This window comes from Micropterus salmoides, unplaced genomic scaffold (genome assembly GCF_014851395.1).
Source record: "Micropterus salmoides isolate LMB-PRFRI ecotype aquatic unplaced genomic scaffold, ASM1485139v1 Ms_hic_scaffold_22, whole genome shotgun sequence".
Classification (NCBI taxonomy): Eukaryota; Metazoa; Chordata; class Actinopteri; order Centrarchiformes; family Centrarchidae; genus Micropterus; species Micropterus salmoides.
In genome coordinates this window covers 13,685,033-13,700,134 of record NW_024041373.1, presented here as the reverse complement: position 1 = coordinate 13,700,134, position 15,102 = coordinate 13,685,033, and the positions used below count along the sequence as shown (strand labels likewise).

Sequence of the window (15,102 nt, the reverse complement as noted above, 5' to 3'; positions counted from 1 at the left end):
CTATTCTAATTATGTGACCAGCACCTGTATATGTTAAGTTTTGTGTGTGTAGCATGACGGACTTCAAACTTGCTTTTCCATTATACAACCTGCTGTTTAATGATAAATAAACTACCTTGAACCTTGAACTTTGAATCTGCCTGAAATGGCGTGATGTGTGATCACAATGACAGACACATGTGTGTTGATAACAGCAAGTAACTCAAAGTATAAGTAAATATCAATATAGATTATAGCAACTGTAAATTTGTAGTCCAAGTCTCAAGGCTACCACTGTGGGACACGTTTTAGGTGAGACTTCACTGTGGGTGAAGTGTCGTCTCTGCCCACAATACAGACGAACGTGGCAGAACTGGATGCTGTGTCACTGGAAACAACATTCAAAAATCATCAACAACTTCTCTCTTGATATACAGGTAGCTACTGTAATGCTGCAGTTCTTCTCAGATCTTGATTTCATCTCTGCCAATGAGTGCACTAGTCCAGATAGCTCCATTCACAAGTTATTAAGTCTACTTTATCCTTTTAGCATTGAACTCCAGTAACAGTGGACAGTTAAAGCGATAAAAATCCATGCAGCAGAACCAGGCATTTTTCCAGGTCAAAACCTGACACCTGCATTACCCACAATGCAACTCAAGCACTGACAGGATGCTTGTAGCGACTAACTCGGGCTTATTTCCCCTTTAAGGTTTTCATAAAGCATGAGACACTGACAGGTTGCTCCTTCCTGCACAGTAGCTACTGGCCTGCCATGTCTGACTTTCTCTGTGTGCTGTTTGTAAAAAAAGACCATAGTCTACATTTTCGTCAGAAAGATCACATCAACTTGTTGCCTGCTAAATAGTGATCAGATTTACAGTGTTAATTAATTTCAAATTACAGTCACATAAACATTTTAAAATCTATAATAAGATCAAAATCTTGGACAAATTGCATTTCTTTACTGTGTCACACCTGGACCTGTTGTCCCCTAATTACTGTTGTGTACATTGCCTACTTCATAAACTCTGATCACTGACAGTCCAGGGGCGTTTCCAGGCTGGTGATACATTTGGGGCTTAGCCCAGCCCAGAAATCTCTCATATTTTCACCCTACCACCCCTGCCGCTGCCTACGTCTATAGTAAGTCTATACAGCAACAGTAAATGATCTATACTTGTCATAGGCCATTTCATCATAGGCCATATACATTTATACACTGCATACATTTAGAAGGTTTTCTGCTCATGTTCAAAACTTTCTGCACATTCAGAATCTCTCCCACATATCTTTGTTCTCTGACATTTGCAATTTTTTAACAAAATGTACCTGCCCCTCTGCTGAGCTGTAGGCTACCCTGCGTTATTGCCTGTTGATATAGTAGTAGGCGACCCCCCTTCAGACTGTCTGACAGACACAGGTCTGGGACTGTAAGCCTACTCAATGAGACGAGTGCACTGCTCTTCATTGAAAGTAGAAAACCGAAAATGAAAAACTCTTGTGATCAGAAATAAATCTCTCTACACATTCACTCAAAGATTAACTTCTGCTCCTCTGATAAAGATCAGCTCATAGCCGCTTCAGAGGGAAGCATGGAGCAGAGAGACAAAGGTGTCTGTGTGGCGGTCAGGTGTGTCATGACATTCCCTTGCTACTTTGTGGCAGACTGTAGCAAATAAACTGACTAGACACTCACTGACAACATTTATAGGCTATTTAATATAGACAATTCAATAGTCACTGACAAGCTCTGAAGCTGTAACCAGTGCTCTCTCTCCCTCTCTCTCACTCTAAATGCAGGCATGCTGAGTAACGTTGTGGGGAGGTCACATCACCAGAACTTCAAACAAAATGTAGCAATATTTTAAAATATTTTTGATGTTGTTGTTGAGTTACATTCGGAGCTACAGGCAAAACATCCATGGCTAAAGTCCCGGAAAAATTACCTGGCAACGCCGATGGCCCATTATACAGGCCTTTCGCTTTTTCACATTAGAAATTTTGATATATGCAGTAGGAAAAGCACAGGTGTAAATAATATAATGAATGGTGGCTGAATTCATTTGAGTTGCTTCAGTTTCAGGGTCCTGGTATTGTGCATGCTGGCTCACTGCCACACACTGTCATGGCTTACTGGCACACTTAAATAGAACAGAACCATTACTGTTATTATAGTAGCCTAACAACTGTGCTTTCAAATAAAAATGTCTGCTGTGAAAAAGCTATTCCTCCTCGGAATTAGTGGGGACAGATGGCCGTACTAAAATTCACTGACCTGCCACATAACGATTAGTCATAAAATTTTGACCAATGACAGGTGAAGTGAATAACGCTGATATCTAAATGGGATATATTAGGCAGCATATAAACATTGTGTCCTCAAAGTGGATGTGTGACAAATGGGCAAGCATAAGGATTCGAGCAACTTTGACAGGGGACAATTTGTGATGGCTAGATGACTGGGTCACAGCATCTCTCATAACAAGCGGTCGTCAGTATCTATCAAAAGTGGTCCAAGGAAGGAAAAGCTGTGAACCAGCGACAGGGTCATGGGCAGTCAAGGCTCATCGAAGGCTCGCCCATGTGGTCCGATCCAAAAGACATGCAACTGTAGGTCAAATTGTTGAAAAACTTGATGCTGGTTCTGATACACAGTACAAAAACATTGAAGTCCATGTTTTGGCGGGTCAGGGCTGTGTTGGCGGCAAAAGGGAGACAGATATTATGACCAACAGATGGTCATGATGTTATTATGGCTGGTCGGTGTATTTTACTACTTGAAAAAATGTTGTCACATCAAGTGTCTCTAATAACCAGAAGTATTTGTGAACTTTACAGTGAAATATTTCGTGGTCATCTTGGTGTTGTCATGTTCTCCAAATGTGACTATCTTCATACTTTTAGTACATTAAAGAATGTTTAAGAGGAAGATCAACTAAACACACATATGCATTTTATTTTATTCAAATGTCCATTGCATCAATAATAATAACTATGAGTCCAAGGGCTTTGTTTGGATAAAACAATGTTTCTTGTCTCTCTGCAGGGCCTGTACCAGCCTTAACCATTATCTGGTCCAAGAGGCAATGCTCCCATTTTTCATTGCAGCTCAGTAGGCTATCATGAAAAGCTGAAGATCAATACCACCCTCTTGTGGACGAAATTGTTCAGGTAGTGGATGTTGGACATTTAAAGTATTACAGAAAAAGTGTGTTCAGGTTAAAATGCATTGGTTTATTTTTGTAACGCATTAGCACATATTTATAAAAACAAGCATAGAGTACATTGAGCCGACTTGAGTACCTGGAATTGAATTTTCTACACCACACCCTCCTGATGGATGAAGGCATATTATCAGAATTGCTGTTTTAACCTCCAAGAGCAGTCAGTATTCATTGTGATGTCGGTCTGTCTGTCAGTGACTCTGAAATTTTTCAACTACTATCAGATGAATAGCCATTAAGGTTTTTACAGACTATCTAGCGCCATCATTGAGTCAAAATTATTTGTCCAATACTTTGGTTTATGACCAAATCCCTGCAGAACAAACTTCCATCTGCCTCAGCTAGCTTGTGTTTAGTGCTAATTAGCAAATGCAAAGATAAACATACTTTTTGTAAACATGTTTCATTCAAAGCATGCCAAGTAGGCTATACAGCCTAACAGGAATTTTATCAGATACTTGATGCGTTTGGTTTGGTTTATTTACTGTTCATTTTTCAAGTTTTGAGAAAGAACATAAGAAATTCTTAAGAGTTACAAAGTTGGAGCATGACTTTCTGCCAGCTCCTGATGCTGTCCTACCATTAAATTATGCTGATTTAATGATTGCAGCCGATCAATCAAAATACTGCTAATGCAGCTAGTTGGAAGGGTTTCAAGACTTGTTTGTGAAAGCTAAAACTCATTCCATTAAACACCCGAAATAGTGAAAGTAATAGTAAACTGTTACTAACTGTTGTACAGATTTATTTTGAAGCAGCAATACATTGCAAACAATGGTTCACCATTTCCAATTGAATGTAACGCGATATTCAAGGTCCCACTACAAAGTCAGCAGAGCAAAAAACAAAAAACCCCCCCATTTCTCTTAAAATGCAAAAACAAAGAAAGATCTCTACCAAACGCGAAGAAAGCTCATATCCAGAAAAAAACAAAACCCATGATGTTAATGTTTTAAAGAGCTGAAGTACAGTATTTACAGAACACAAAATTAAAAGCAGACTACTGTACAACTCTTTGCTACATTTACATATGCAAACAGAAGGCTTAACTTCCAGAGGAAAAAATAAATACACATCTGATTTCTATTACACAACCTTTTGTGTCTTAACCCTATTAAAATAATTTTGTAATCATAAAAATCTCATACAGTATATATACACATACACTTGATGCAGGTGTGTTTCTTACAACACACACATGCTGTTTATGCATTCTCTAAAAATTGGACCGCTTTCGTTCTGAGCCACACATTTGGTCTTCCTTTACATGCGAGTTTGTATAATGACGATGGCATTTGATTCTCATTTGAACCTGTTGACTGGGTTTCCAATGAGCTCTGGGCACTGCTCTTCGCCTTTTGCAATCTTGTCGCACTTTTTGAACAGGTCGTAGTTGATCTTGTCAGTTAGCACGCTGTCCTGCTTATACTGCGGGTGCTTTGCAACAAATTCCCTCATCCACTTGGCCATGGTCATCAACTCGCCTGTTTCAGATCAGCAAAATTAACAGTTACGCTCAGATTTAAAGCTGCATAAAGAGAAAATCGGCTTTGGCTTATGAGAAAGTTACGTTTTGTCCCTTAATGCAAATTTACCTGAGGCACGTTTCTTGATGAGCTTCAGGTAATTCAAAATGGTGCACCTGGTGTCCACATCAACTTCCATGTTTTCCAGATAGCAGTTAAGGATCGGGATCAGTCCTTGAAATACTCCCTCCTGGTGATAAAAAAGTAGAGCTACAACGATTAATCGATTAGTTGTCAACTACTAAATTAATCGCCAACTATTTTGATAATTGATTAATTGGTTTCGAGTAATTTTTTTAAACAAATGATGCAAAACTGATAGCTTCTTAAATGTGAATATGTTCTGTTTCTTTACTCCTTTATGACAGTAAACTGATTATCTTTGGATTGTGGACAAAACAAAGACATTATTCTAAGAGGGTTACAAACACTGCTAGCCTTGTAGTCACATCATGTAAACAGCCTAAAGTAGGTGCTTTTTCCATTTTACACATTTCTAATAAGTGAAACCAGATTGATCAAAACGATGTATAGGGTCCTTTTAACTGAATTAACTGTGTTAGTATAAATATTGGATTTTATTCAAGTAACCGGGAGCCATAGCTGGTTTGCAGCCATTTGCCAATATTTACTTATACTACTGTTGTTCTTTTCACCAAGTGGATACAGTGTTACAATCTCTATGATGTGGACAGTTACAGCAGTTACAGCTACATGAAAAAATTAAGAGATCACCATACATTGATACTGAGGGGAACATGAATGTCTAAGGCAAATTTCACAGCAATCCACTAAATAGTTGATAAGATATTTCAGTCTAGACCAAAATGGTGGGCCATCTATTGAGCCATACTGCTTACATGGCTAAAACATGCAAGATAATAATCACCTTTCCATTGATGATTGTGTCAATGCTCATCAGCATGTACTCTTCGTTAGTACCCTCAGTCTCCAGGCCGTTCTGAGCAGAAGCAGTGCCATCAAGGCCCGGGTTACAGCCTATTGGTGGACAATACAAATGTTTTACTACTCTTATTGGAGGCATTCACTGTAAGAATCAATGTAAAGTGTTGCACTTATTGTTTGACCCACCTTTGAAGATGTCCTTTCGGAAGTAAAACATACCCTCCTGGACAGCGTTTCTCTTCTGTGCGACCTTCATGTTTTCGTCAACCTAATGAAAGACAAGGGTTTACTGTATCAGAGCTCTCTGTAAAAAGTAGATCATTGTCCACATGTCCTTCATTCATTAATTAAACATCTCTTCACATTTTATAAAAGCCTAGAGTTGTTGCTGTTTTTACCTTTGACAAAGGGATCAGAAAGTCCAGTTTATAGGACAAGATCACTCTGGTGAGCAGGACGACAAAGACCACGTATGCAGCATTTTCAAAGTCAGTTAGCTGCACCTGAGAAACAGAAGCAACAATAAAACTGAACTCACTCTCAGGTTTTTTTTTTCCTGTATTTGACATGCCTTGTCATCAAAGATTAACACAGATTACAACTAAAAGTTAAGTGATGGTGCAGTTAGTTATTACCTCCATCGGGCGGAACTCAACCCTCCAGCCAATATCAGAGTTTGGAGGTGGAGGTTTAAACCTCATCGTCTGCCAGTTGGTCGACTGGAGGTTCTGCAAGAAGACACTTTGGTTTGAATAAATACGACCATGTACTGTGTTTTGTATACATGTTTGTCTTTCTTCTAAGAAACTGCTTAAGGAATACAGAAAACCTCACCTCAAAGTGATCAGACTCATTTTCATCATCCAAGTGAATTTTCTCCTCAAATACAGACAGTGGATCTCGGATGAAGAGGTGTGCTATGTGTTGAGCCAGCAGCTTGTCTATTCCTACACACAGAAAGCTGATTATTCTTTACTGTACAAGCATCTATTAGTGAAGTTGAATGGCGTTCATTTCATATTCCATTTCACGGCTAACATATTTGTATATTAGCTTTGAAAATGACGGTACCTGCATCGAGCAGCTGCTTGTTGATCTCCTCATCTATTGTCAAATCAATGTCGTTGTACTTCTCGCCACAGCTAGACAGGTAGCTATCAATTGAATCATATCTTGACTTGAAGATCTTGTATTTGTCGTTTTTCAGTGGCTGCAAAGAAAAAAAACCCAACATTTTTATAACGTAAAGCATCAAAAGTTTTACTGTGATATCTTAGAAGTACTATTGCCTTTAGCTTGAGAAAGGTTTTAAGAGGAACCGAGTAAAATTACATTGCACAGCCATATTGTACATAGTCTTAATTCTTTTCTTTTATATGTCTTATACTATTATTATTGTCAATTTTAAACGTATGATTCTTGACCTGCGGTATTTGCGGTATTTTATATTTTCTACCTTCTATGTTTATTGTTCTGCACCAAAATACTGAAGCAGATTCCTTGTATGTGTATAAGTGTGTTTTGCTCCCTATGGGTCTGGTTGTTCAGGGTGTCCCTCTGCTCACCTTGAGCCCGCGTTCCTCCTGTGTCCTGTCGTCCACTGAGGCAGAAATAACTCCCCAGCGACAATCATTATCTGACACAAAGCCTCTGTAGAAGGGTGAGGCCGCACTCAACGCCATCTGTAAAGAGCCAAAACAGCATTCAGCAGTGTGTAGTGTTTTATAAACAACCAAAAAAAAAAAACAAAGCCACACAATCTTCTCTGTTTATTGTTACTGTGACTTCTGGACTAAACTGCCAAATCCCAAATCCAAATATTTGATTCAGTTAATAGATAATTAGTTATAGTAGTCCGACTGAAGAAGACGTCAGGTAAATAATCATAATACATGATAGGAAGTGCGTGCTTTTCTACTCACCACTATGGGGCAGAATGTCGCTAGTTGGTCATAAAGGTACCTTGCCTCATCAATGCTACAAGCTTGGAATGTCACCTGCAGAAGCATCGTAAAAAAGAGGCTGAAGTACATTTATAAATCACTTATTGGGACTGTAATGTTGCAGACAAAAATCAAAATAGTCCAGGTTACACCATCGTTATTACATCACTGTTTGAAAACAAAAAGGATGATTCAAGGCAGCAGAGACTTCGGAGATGTCACACTACCCAGCCAGTACCTGCAGACAGCAGTTGCCCATGCCGAAGCCCATGCAGTCCATGTAGATATGATCGGGCAGCGCTGCCCTCGCTGCTTCACCATCATCCTCAGGAAACTCCTCCACAAATGGAGATGGAGTGCACTTGTCTCTGAAAACTGAAACACAAAGTGAAATCTAGTCATAATTATTATTTCCCATGCATTATGAGAGCCAAAGGAAATGCATCAAAATCTATGCATTTCTCATCCAAGTGAAATCTCATTTAGTCAAAAGGTGTTTTCTAAATGTACTGCTAATAGTTTTTTATTATTGAAAAAGGAAGAACATTAGGCTTTGGGGCTGCCAGAGTGCCGTTGTTACATAGTAGTGAACAAGAGACAAAGTGAACAAACTTGCACTGTAGCTACAAGTCATGGGCAGACAGCATGTTGTTACATAATGAAGAGTAATGTTTAATGTGCTGCAGCTGAGCAGCTAATTAGCTAACTAAGAAACAGAAGTTAGCAGTGCACTTTTCCGCAGTGAATGTTTTTTGGGTTGCACATTAAACCAGCTAATGTGCAGGACAACACACGTCTTCATATTTGTAAGTTAGATATGTAGGAGACTTTTTAGCAGGAAAGCGAATGTGGATGTTGTTCAGAGTCTGTGGCTCTTGTCTTGTGTAGCAGGCTGTTGGATTGATCAGTGTGACGTTACTGCTTTACGCCAGTATGGAAATAGGGTCTCCAACTATGTAGACGGATATTTGAACCGTATTCCGTCTAACTATAAATAAGTAAATGTCACATTTTAATTGAAAAACAAAACAAGTTTATAATACTATTCGTCTCATTTCATTCACTTACTTGGCACATTAATCACAACTTTCTCTCCTCTTCTGTGACGTATGTTTCTGGTAAGGGTGCTGGAAAAGCAAATCCACAAACACATGCAGTCATGTACACAACACACATACACAAACTTCATTATACAAAAACAAGCATGCGCAGTGAAAGGAACATGCATATATGGCATCTTCAAAATCTACTGGCACAAACAGTAAAAATACATCAGGAAAAAAAAAACATGTCTTTACAGCCTATACAGGGTCAGATACAGATATAAAAATCCAAGAATATAATCGCCTGATAGTAATTATTTTACATAAACACATTGTAAATCATATATCAGCAAGTTAACCACACATGCACATTGTCACAAAGTTATAACCATGAAGCCTACCTGAATCTTGGGTGTCTGTTGATAGCTTCGTCTGGGAAAAACAGTGACTTTGACACCCCTTTCTCAACAGGGGTCGGCCGGTGCTCTGGTTTGGTGAAACCTGGGCAACCTAACCTAAACAAAGGATCAAAACATTACTATTATAAGGCTGCAAATAACAGTGTTATAAATGATTATTCTGCAAAATAATTTCTCAATAAATTGATTAACTGTTTTGTCTCAAAATGTCAGAAAATAGAGAAAAATGCAAATTATAACTTTCCAAAACCTAAAGTGACATATTCAAATACTTGTTTTGTCTGACCAGCAGTCTACAACCCAAAGATATCACAGTCCATAAGTGTGACAGAGAAAAGCATCAAACCCTCACACTGGAGAAGCTAAAAATCAGCATTTTTGCAAATTGAAAATGACAGAAAGCTAAATCCATGAACAAATTGTAAACTTACAAAATCCATCAAATTGAATTAAACATAAAGCACACAACTGCAAAACTTTTGAACATAATTTTTTTTGTTCTTGTCTCCACTCACAATTATTAAAAGAGGGTTAAAACATTTGCTCATTGTAAACCAGAGTACCTTGGAAATGAGGTGATGGTGCAGAGGGTTTCGTTCTTGTTCAGGACAGACGAGGCCTCTCGTCGTCTCTTCCCCATGTTGCCCTCCACGGTGTTGAACTCTGACATCGTGCCACCGTAGGGCTGCCCTGGAGTTCCTTCAATCATGTAGCTGCCATACTCTGGTCTCCAAAGCGTGGGGTGACTGAAAACATAATTTAAAAATGTTCATGTTCATTAGGCTTTTTTTAGGTCAGCAAGAAAAAAGGACATCAAAAAAGTGCCCTGGTCTCCGTATCATGATGACCTTTCTGATTGAATAAACTCTCCCTTTATCGTATGTCAGCCATAATCTTGGCGGGGCACACCAACACGATGTATTTGTGCTCCGGAGCGTGCTCTTTGGTGTGTGCGACAGAGGGGCAGTAATGAGGAATGCATCGGCTCTACTATTCCCACTGCCATTGGTATTTCCCCTGGGTGAAGTTGGCTCCACAGATTTAGACCGACGTCATGGGCAGCGAGCAAGCATAACACTCACAAGCTTGTACAAACACATTTACACGCCTGCAGAAAACTCTACTACAGTTTAAGCATGCAAACAGCATGCTCAGATTATTGCCGCTGACCTGAGGTCAAATATCCTCACATCACCTCCACGTTTTGGAGATTTTTAGGGATTTCGCTAGAGCACATTTGTAAAAAGGTTCAAGTTATTACAGAACAAAATCATCATCTTCAAATATGCTAAAAAAGGTAGGAGACAAATGGTTTAACTTTTTAAATTTGTCTTATTATAGACTAAAATGAATCCACAAGCAATCCACGCTCAAGTGTGACATTATTATGGATCATACAATGTTGCAAATGTATGTAGTTTAAATGCAGTAATACCTTATTTTATTTTTATACTTTTACACTCTTCAAAGTGAACTCAGATCCTTTAATGTGTTAAACTAACAGGCCATGATATTTCAGGAGTTGTGTGTACACAAAGACCGAACGATGTTGAGGTATAAATAAAGACGAGGGTTTAACAAACTGATGAAACACTAAACCTCCTGTGGGACACCGTGGGCACTAACACTATGAAAAGCAACACGTTTGGAACCAACGTTCCTCTTATGTTGTGGTGCTGAACTCAGTACTCAGAGGACCTTGTTCAGAGAAGAGACCAAAGATCACTGAGATCCTCTGCAGAGATGGAAGAGAATCACTCCTGCCGCCACAAAGACAAATAAAAGCCCCATTAAGTCTGTAAAACAGCACTTAATGATTGACTATGAGAACGAGGAAAGGGGCTCTCTGGTCTGTTGAGACAAAAATGTAAACCTTTGGCCTGAATACCTGAGGAGGAACACTGCTCATCACATTGATAATAACATCTCTATGGTGAGGCCGACACCAGTGTCATGATATGGGGAAACTCCTCTGTGGCAGGGACTGGCAGAGTGGGCAGGACTGATGAGTTTCAGCTCTTTGAATGATTTCTGCTGTAAAGTTTTACAATTGGGGTCTATGGGAATTGATTGGCTTTTGGAGCCAGCCTCAAGTGGCCATTCAGTGAAATGCAGTTTTTGGCACTTAACGTTTACGTAGCTTTATTTTTCCAGCCGTGGACGGTTGCCGCGTAAGTACTAACATTTTCCATCTGACCTCACGTAACCCGAGGGGATCTGTCTCTGGTCAAGGTGTGCAAAGCTGCCAGAAGCTGCCTTCACTTAGTCAAAAAGAAAACAAATCCAACATATGGTAACACACTACCTTTGCTAGACAGGAAGACTAGAGTAAGTACTAGACATAGACATAAGTACAGAAATAAACTCTAGAATAAACTCTGAAGTGATTAAACAAACTGGACTGTTTTAATAACGTTCTTAAACACATGCGATCACGTGAGGGGGCGGCAGAAGCTCTGTCTGTGGGGGCTTGGCTTGGGAACCAGAGGGTTGCTGGTTCAGGTCGCCACATTGAGTCCTGCATGGAGCAGTCATATGGACCTTAGACTGGTGGCTGGAGAGGTGCGAGTTCACCTCCTTGCAAGGCCCAGAATCCCTAACTGCTCAGGGCAGCACCCTCGCTCTGACATTTCTCCATATTTCCATACATGTGTATAATAATAACAACAGAGTGTTAAAGAAATGAATTTCCCCTAGAGGGATTTATGAAGTTATTGTTGTTGTTTTCTTCTTCTTGATTTCAGCCTTGATTTGCTACATAGCCTTCCCCGAATATACAGTAGTGGAAACTGTATTGCCAAATCTCTTACAGTGGACACATTTCTACCATTGCATGGTATGGTAAATGGACTGCATTTACATAGTGGTTTTCTAGTCTACCAATCACCCAAAGTGCTTTACAACATTTGCACATTCATACATAGCAGACCTGCTCCACAGGAGCAGTTAGGGGTTCATAGCTCAAGGACGCCAAGACTGCTCTACCACCCGAGCCATGCCTCCCGATATATTTCATAAAAATGCAAAGCCAGAAATAAAAAAATAAATTTTATATATATTTATTATATATCTCTCTGTGACTCTTAAGATTTATCTTGGGATGCTTGGGGGTTCTGGCCCTTAGTTTGGAAAACCACTGCCTCACACAATAGCAACTATATATTCGACTTTGTAACAGATTAGTCCATTAAGGGCCTTGCACATGATACATGTGTTCTAGCTGATCAGAGGTCTGTTCACGTCGCAGATGGGCGGAGCTAAGGTAATACATGCCAAAGTGACTTGTTTTTGTGTGGGTGTCCTAGTTGGAAAAATAAAGTGCTGAAAGTAACAGGAAGCAATGGATCAAGTGCGCCACAACCACCAGAAAAATGGAGCAGCTGAAGAACTCTGAAGAAGTCAGCTGTGCTTGGACATTTTACCTAAAAAACCCTTCATTGATGGTACTCTCAGGAATTCTTGTGTCTGGTAGTTGTAAATCAAACAGGATTTGTACACTATGCAGAAGAGGTCTGACTGGCCTAAACAAAACTGTTGACTGGGTGAAGTGACTTTAGAGATAAAGAAACAAATACCTGTGCAAGTGTGTGGGTGCGCATGATGCATTAACTTTTATACAGAGTGTAGTTCGATATGGAGATTTGCATTAAAGGTGTGGCATTGTTTAAGATGTTATTCAGATTAAGAACTAGAGTGTTGCAATAATATTTTAAAACTTACCAGACTTGAACCAACAACGTCTTCACGATATAAATGTGTGTATTTGGATGGGGGAAGTTATTAAAACGATCTAACTAAATTAAAATTTTCAGGTGAATGTTTGGACATATTCTGTGGCGAGCTTACTTACTTGGGGTTTATCTTTTCACCCTGGTCTTGAAGAGTTTCCAAAACATTTCCACCGTTCAGGACAAGTCGAACCTTTTCATTCTTGTCATCCAATTCCACCAACATGTACTCAACCTTTGTAAAGTAAAATGGTACAAAACAAACAGGCTGCATTATCAATCAGACACACACCACATTACAGCCACTGCTTTGTTCATCCAATGTTCTTTTCTTACTTTGAAACCAGACTGGGACGCCATCACATCAATTCCAATTCATCAGTTATGTTTCCTTGACTTTGACTCTACCCTGTAATCCCCCGTCTGCAAGAGGGATTAATCTATAATAACAGCATTCCACAATGTTTGAAAGGAAAACACTTCGTTCAAGCAGTAGCATGTTGAAGTTTTGTGGACGGGTGGCGGGCAAAGGCTGCAAACGCAAACTATTGTGAGGTTCTGAACGAAATGGCAACAGCCGAGCCCACATATTTTAACATGTAGCATAGCAGACTTTATGATGTCTATGTTGCACAGGGAGCATCTTCTTGAATTAGTAACAGTACTGCCTGGATTATTAGTATTATTTGACAGTTACAACAGGAAAACTGAACATTTATAGGCAGCCTTTAATATGTTTAGCTAGTGAATTACCTTTAGTAACTGTGACACAAACATCTTGTTCTTTAGACTCAAAGAAAGAAGAATCAAATCTGACACTAGTAACGTTACTGTAATTATGTTATCCAAGTAGCCCTAAAGGTTTCATTTAACAGAGCCGTTTACCTTGCAACCAGTCAGGTTCCACTATAACCTTGTCAGTCAACTTCCTTATAGACAGCATGAACTGATGCAAACTGGATATATGTGAAAGCAGCAAACGCACAGGAACACATTCTTGACACACAATAGTGAAAGCTGCAGATGTACACAAGGCCACTGTTGCATCATGCACAACCATCCTTGCTGACAAGATCAGAGGCATAAACAGAAATCTGCAGCACAACATTCCCCACATGCTGGCTTATTTTTAAACAAAGCTCGTTTCTCACCTCATCGCCCCATTTCAGCACATCTTTCTGTCGTTCCTTCACCTTGTTGTAGATGTTGAGAAACTGGATGATGCCGTGCTTTCTGATATGGTCGGCATACTTCTTGGTTTCTTCCCAGTTCAGTGGAGAGCCCTGTGACAGTAAACCCATCGCACAGACAGTCTGGGAGAGTAAACTGACGGCTGGGGTCTTGCTGGCTGCTTAATGTATGTGAACTTGCACGCCGGGCGTTAGCTAGCGAGCTAGGAGGTTAAACCGGCAGGGAGCTAGCATGAACTCTCGGTCCGAGCAAACGGCGAAAACTGGGTCCACAAAGTGCTGTCAGATAGTTCACAGGCGGGACGCGGAATCTCGTGGTGCTGCTAAGCGACGTGCCCTGTCGGTAACCTTAGCGGGGCATCCAGAAGAAGAAGGGCCCCGCAGCTCATCACTTGCTAATGCCTGGTTAGCTCGGTAACTTCAAGCACACCAGAGGGCTGATATGGCTGCTCCCCCGAAGAACCCGACGAGATAGTCAGCGCCCGCTAGCCTCGGCTCGTTTAACGACCACGGACTGTTAACGTGCAGCACTGTGACGGAATGACAGCGCGAGGTGAACCTGCAGGTAGATCGTTGTTCCCAAGCGCTAGCGTGCTCTATAGAGTTGAGCTGTGTTCAGGCTGTGTTGTACATATAAACGCCCTCCTGCCTTTTACACACGTGATGCAGTCAGGCGGAGCGAGAGCGGGCTGACGTCACTATGACTCAGCATTCTTCGCCACTCGGCTCCTCCCACTGATCTGTCAATCAGAGCCAGGTAGCGATGCGACGTTCAAGTGCTGTTCGGAAATAGCAAGCTACTGAAATTTCACCGGGAGGAATCCCCGGGAAATGAACAAAATGTCTGCGATAGAGTATGTAATTAATTATATAGGGTATATTTTTAGATCTTAATAGTTTATATTCTATTTCCAATAATCTCATATTTTAAATCAATTCAAAGGAGCTGTATTGGCGTGAGATGGGGGTGGCAATGGTGCAGTGGGTAAGACCAGGGTAAGAAACACGCCTTTGGTGTAGGAAACCTGGCTGTGTCCCTGAGCAAGCACTTAAGTTAACCCGTAGATGGTCCAGAGGTGTGACCTCTGAAATATATAGCAAAAATCGCTTTGGATAAAAGCTTCAGCTAAATGACTAATTA

At 40.3% G+C, this 15,102-nt stretch overlaps 1 protein-coding gene across 1 annotated transcript; it reads right to left on the bottom strand.

The window, feature by feature from the left end:
- Nucleotides 1-3,934: 3,934 nt before the first annotated feature.
- gclc (glutamate-cysteine ligase, catalytic subunit) lies at nt 3,935-14,597 on the bottom strand. Its single transcript, XM_038737635.1, has 16 exons — nt 13,923-14,597; nt 12,894-13,006; nt 9,607-9,789; nt 9,026-9,139; nt 8,650-8,708; nt 7,820-7,956; nt 7,561-7,635; nt 7,204-7,320; nt 6,710-6,848; nt 6,473-6,585; nt 6,274-6,366; nt 6,037-6,141; nt 5,825-5,906; nt 5,622-5,731; nt 4,802-4,922; nt 3,935-4,690 (listed from the first exon to the last, which is right to left on the bottom strand). The coding sequence occupies exons 1-16, from the start codon at nt 14,070-14,072 to the stop codon at nt 4,509-4,511; spliced, it is 1,893 nt and encodes a 630-aa protein (XP_038593563.1). The 5' UTR covers nt 14,073-14,597; the 3' UTR covers nt 3,935-4,508.
- Between the last annotated feature and the right edge of the window lie 505 nt (nt 14,598-15,102).